The following is a 4,678-nucleotide window of genomic DNA, read 5'->3' as shown; positions in this document are numbered from 1 at the left end:
AAAAAATTATATAAAATATTAGAAAGTCATATATTATTCAGAATATCATATATATTCATAGAAAATCATATATATTATTCAAAATATCATAGATACTCACAGAAAGTCATATAAGACGTTATGAAATCATATATATTATTTAGGATATCATATATATTCATAAAAAATCATATATATTACTCGAAATGTGATATATACTCACAGAAAGTCATATAAAATATTGGGAATCCATATATATTGTTCAGAATATCATAAAAATATAGAAAGTCATATACATAATTCAGAATGTCATATATAATCATGGAAAGTTATTTAAGGTATTAAAAAATAATAATACTATTTTTTCTTTGTTCTATGAGGGAAAGAATATTTTCATCGTTGAAAATTCGAATAGAAAAAAACTGAGCGGTATTAAATATCCATCCCATCTAAATGCACTATATGTTTCAATATTATTGGACGGTGCACTACTTCGTCGTCGTCTTCTATAATTATTCTTCGTCTGATTGGGAAATTCTCAGATCTTGGCGAACATGGGGAATGCGGACTGGCTGGCCGAGGATTTGATCGAGTCGGATCTCAAGGAACTCGGGATCGCCGCGAAGAAGCTCGCCAACCATGCCTTCAAGCTTGGCAGCGGCCTGGGCTTCGGCACCACCTTCCTCAAATTCCTGGCCTCCATAGCAGCAATGTGAGCTCGCCTTTTTAGATCCTTTTTTCTTCCCTTTTCTCTGATCCCTTTGCCTTTGCTTTTCTTTTCTTTTTTCCGATTTCTTTGTACGGATACTTTTAAAGGGAATTAACTCGATCACGGACATCAATTTCTCTCTGGTTCATGTTGCCACTTGCCAGTATTTGAATCCCTAGCAAGAGAAGCTTTGACATGGATATCTGACTCGAGCTCTGGTTCACCGTGATGAGAACTTTGAAGATCTCAAGGGTTTATCAAAATACAGTTAACTTACCCAAGACTTGCTATGTTCAAATCCTATACTTCCAGTAGTGAGTCTTAGTATAAAATTGATGATGCTATGAGCTTGAAGAGGATAATTTGAATAGTAATTCCAAAGGTGGGTATGAGCTACCAGTGAATGGGCTTCTATGACATGTTATCTAGAGACTAAAGATTTTTATGCCATAAAGTACTCTCATCAGATCCCATCAATTGCTAAAGATTTTGATGTCCTGGATTTATGATATTAGTTTTGCCACTAATATCATATGGGTTCATTCTTATGGACACCATACCATTTTATTGTTATCTAGTTTTAAATTGTTTGCTTTGATACTCATGATGCATGTGAACTTCAGAGCCTTACAAAGATGTGGTGATGGATTTGCATAATAAGAAGAGAAAGAAGAAGGGACAATTTGGTAAAGAAAGGGGCTCATGGAATACTTTTCTATCAAGATGGAGAGTCTAAGAAAATCTGAATTTATGATAGCATAGTTTCTTCCTCTCTTTTCGACTTTCCTCAAGAGATGCTTGCACAACTCCATTACGAACTTAGGAATGGTAGGTTTTCACAAGTTCATCCATCACAATTCTAGCACTAATTATCTATGTAAATGATAGCTGTTTACTATTACATGTCTCTTTCTCAGCTTAATGCTGGGGATTGCAACTTTCTACTTACATATTGAGAGTATTTATATATTATAATTAAATAACACAGCTAAGGAAGTATTGTTTGTACTTTCACAGGGGAACTGGGGTTAGGTTAATCAGTTATGACTTGCATTGATTGTTCTGTATCTGCTAGATCTAAATGCTCTGACATCTAATGATGATGCTTAGTTATACTGAGATTAAAACAACAGTATATGCACCAGGGAAATGCTTGGTATTTGTGACTTGAATAAAGAAATGCAATTTTGCATTTTTTCTTTTTGATACTTGGTTGTTTTTCTTGGATACAGTAATCTAACTTGATTTAAGGGAGCCATTATGAATTATAATATCTGTTGCCATAGACTTTATGTTGGTGCTTATATGATGTTGCATGCATGTTTAGTTAGAATTTACCTTACTTTCATGCAACTTATCTCCCATTTTTGAACTTTATAGATCAATAAATGCACTCCAGAATTTTTGGAATGACTGGAATCCATACATAGGCTTTTTTTCTTTTCTTTTCTTTCTTTTTTTTCCTTTTTTTGTGTGTGTGTGTGTTTGTTGGGGGGGAGGACTCCATACGTAGCCTTATTTGTGAGGTCATGACATGGTTCTATTGATTTGAATATTTTAGCTTACATTTGAAGTGAATAATTTTTTTTTTTTTGCTGTTCTTACTGCAGATATCTGTTGATATTAGACCGGACAAACTGGAGGACAAACATGTTGACTGCACTTTTAGTTCCTTATATTTTCCTGAGCTTGCCGTCTGTGCTGTTTTCTTTATTGAGGTGATTATGCTCTTCTTTCTTTTATATGAGCATTTTAATGAGGTGAACCAGAACAATTTACTTGAGTTACCATTTTAGTGGGAAGAAGAGGATTTAAGATGTAATTAATGTAATTAAAATGATATGTCCCAAATCAATTACTTCTTCCACCTTGAATTAACTTGACTGAATGATGGATGGGTAAATGAGTACATCCCTGATGGGATTAAATTGAGGTAAATGAGGTGTTGATATGGCTTTGTGGTGATATGCGATCATCAAATACCATTTAGATTCAAAAATAATTTCTTTTTTTTTTTGAATGGAAAGATTCAAACAAAATAATTTCAAAAAACAACAGTCAGGCCATCTTTGTCATAGCATCAGGATGTTAGGTGGTGGACAAGGCCCATGAGCATGATACTAGCATGGACAGTGAGTGTATTAGATGTGGTTAGTTGTCACACATATAAAGTGATGATTGACAACTTTGTATGGTTACTATAGTATGTATCACAGTTTAGGCCAAAACTGCCCTTTCTGTGGATGGAGTTGAATGATTGAAAGACCGCCTGGGTGTGGGTTTATAGAATGAGCTACAGAGGAAAAAAATAGGAAAAAAAAAAAAGAAAAGAAACAATTAAGGAGACTGTGAGAAAAGATTTAGTTTTTAACTTAGTAATCTCATATGATTTAGCCTTGGTTAGAAATTCACTGAGGATAAATATAAGTGGCATCAAACAAATCGGACATTGCAAGTTTTTTATTAAATATTTTGCTCTAGTTATGTATTCAATTTTATTTAAATATTTTGCAGAGGGGAAGTTGGTAAATGGATTGCATTTATTGCTGTTGTGCTGCGGCTCTTCTTTCCTCGGCACTTCCCAGGTATGGCTTTTAATATCAATCTAGCTTGATCTGCCATCTTCCTGCTTATATATGCCCACAGTGGCACAAATACTCTGAAGGTTTTGATTATCTGCAGTTGTGTAGTGATCATATGTCTACATATTCACACAACGGTAATTGGTTCTATTTCTTTTTTTCATTTTTATTTTTTTACGGATGTTCTATTTTTTTAGACTTTCTTATTTCCCTATCAGTAAACCGTGAAATGATTCATCATGCTATTTATTTTAGTGTTAAATTTCTGCTGAATGTTTACATGTGGTCATGTTCAAAACTTTTGGTCCACAAATTTCTTGGATCATGGAGGAGTTGTGTCCACATTCTGCTATGTTGTGTTCTACATAGATTTGGCACTACATGTTTTGAAAGCTTTGCTAACCGGTCCACCTTATAGTTGTAAATATTAATTGTTTCAAATGTGTTAATTTCTTTTCTGGGAAAAAAAAGTGCCGAATATTTTCCTCGTTTATTTGCACTAATAGTTAGTTGAAATGCATGGGCACATGATTCCAGCCATTTCTCTGATTTATCTGTGCATCGTTAAATCTCATATTCTCTCATATCGAAGTGCCCTGACACGGCACACTTCCAGACCTTTCATCCTTGCAATAGAAAGATATCTACATGTGTAACATGTCAAGGCATCATAATGCCGTAGGTATCGGAGAGAACATCTGGATCCTTTCTTATGTGAATATTGTTCCTGTTGATGCAGACTGGTTGGAGATGCCTGGATCATTGATCCTTCTTCTCGTGGTTGCCCCGAGCCTCTTTGCCTCCACAATCAGGAACAGTCTGATTGGCGTTTTCATATGCTTAGCTATTGGCTGCTACCTGCTTCAGGAGCACATCCGTGCATCGGGTGGCTTTAGAAATTCATTCACAAAGAGACATGGCATATCAAATACCGTAGGTATCATTCTTTTGTTGGTCTACCCCATCTGGTCCTTGGTGCTTTATTTTCTGTAGTATCTTTGCATTCCAGCTCTGGATATGCTGTCTTGTTTGCCATCAACAGAATATTAAGTACACCGGATTAGTGTGTATTCGTTTGTTCATAGAACTAAGAAATCTGTTAGTGACTGGTGATTTTGAGATTGTGGGGTTTCTGTCAGATGTTTTGTAATGAACCATCTTGAGTATAGAATATTTAATGTTGTTCAGAACCATGCATTTTGAGTATAGAATATGTACTTCATTCTTGGGAGGTTGGTGCTCCAAACCGTTTTGGTTTTCGCCATCCAAATTTAAAATTTGGCATAGCATGCAGAAGATTTAGTAAAATCCTCTTAAAGAAGACCCGATAGACGACAGTAATTAATCGCCGGATTCTTGGTGTTCCTTGTGGTCGACAAAATAAGAGATGTTTAGGTGCCACACCCGA

At 35.2% G+C, this 4,678-nt stretch overlaps 1 protein-coding gene across 1 annotated transcript; it reads left to right on the top strand.

Annotated features, from left to right (window-relative positions):
* Positions 1-472: 472 nt before the first annotated feature.
* On the top strand, positions 473-4,463 carry LOC105060030 (cold-regulated 413 plasma membrane protein 2). Its single transcript, XM_010943603.4, has 4 exons — positions 473-691; positions 2,299-2,406; positions 3,203-3,273; positions 4,010-4,463. The coding sequence occupies exons 1-4, from the start codon at positions 534-536 to the stop codon at positions 4,261-4,263; spliced, it is 591 nt and encodes a 196-aa protein (XP_010941905.1). The 5' UTR covers positions 473-533; the 3' UTR covers positions 4,264-4,463.
* Positions 4,464-4,678: the final 215 nt, after the last annotated feature.

Source organism: Elaeis guineensis, chromosome 6 (genome assembly GCF_000442705.2).
Source record: "Elaeis guineensis isolate ETL-2024a chromosome 6, EG11, whole genome shotgun sequence".
NCBI lineage: Eukaryota > Viridiplantae > Streptophyta > Magnoliopsida > Arecales > Arecaceae > Elaeis > Elaeis guineensis.
The sequence above is the reverse complement of the archived record's forward strand: the minus strand, read 5'-3'. Positions and strand labels throughout refer to the sequence as shown.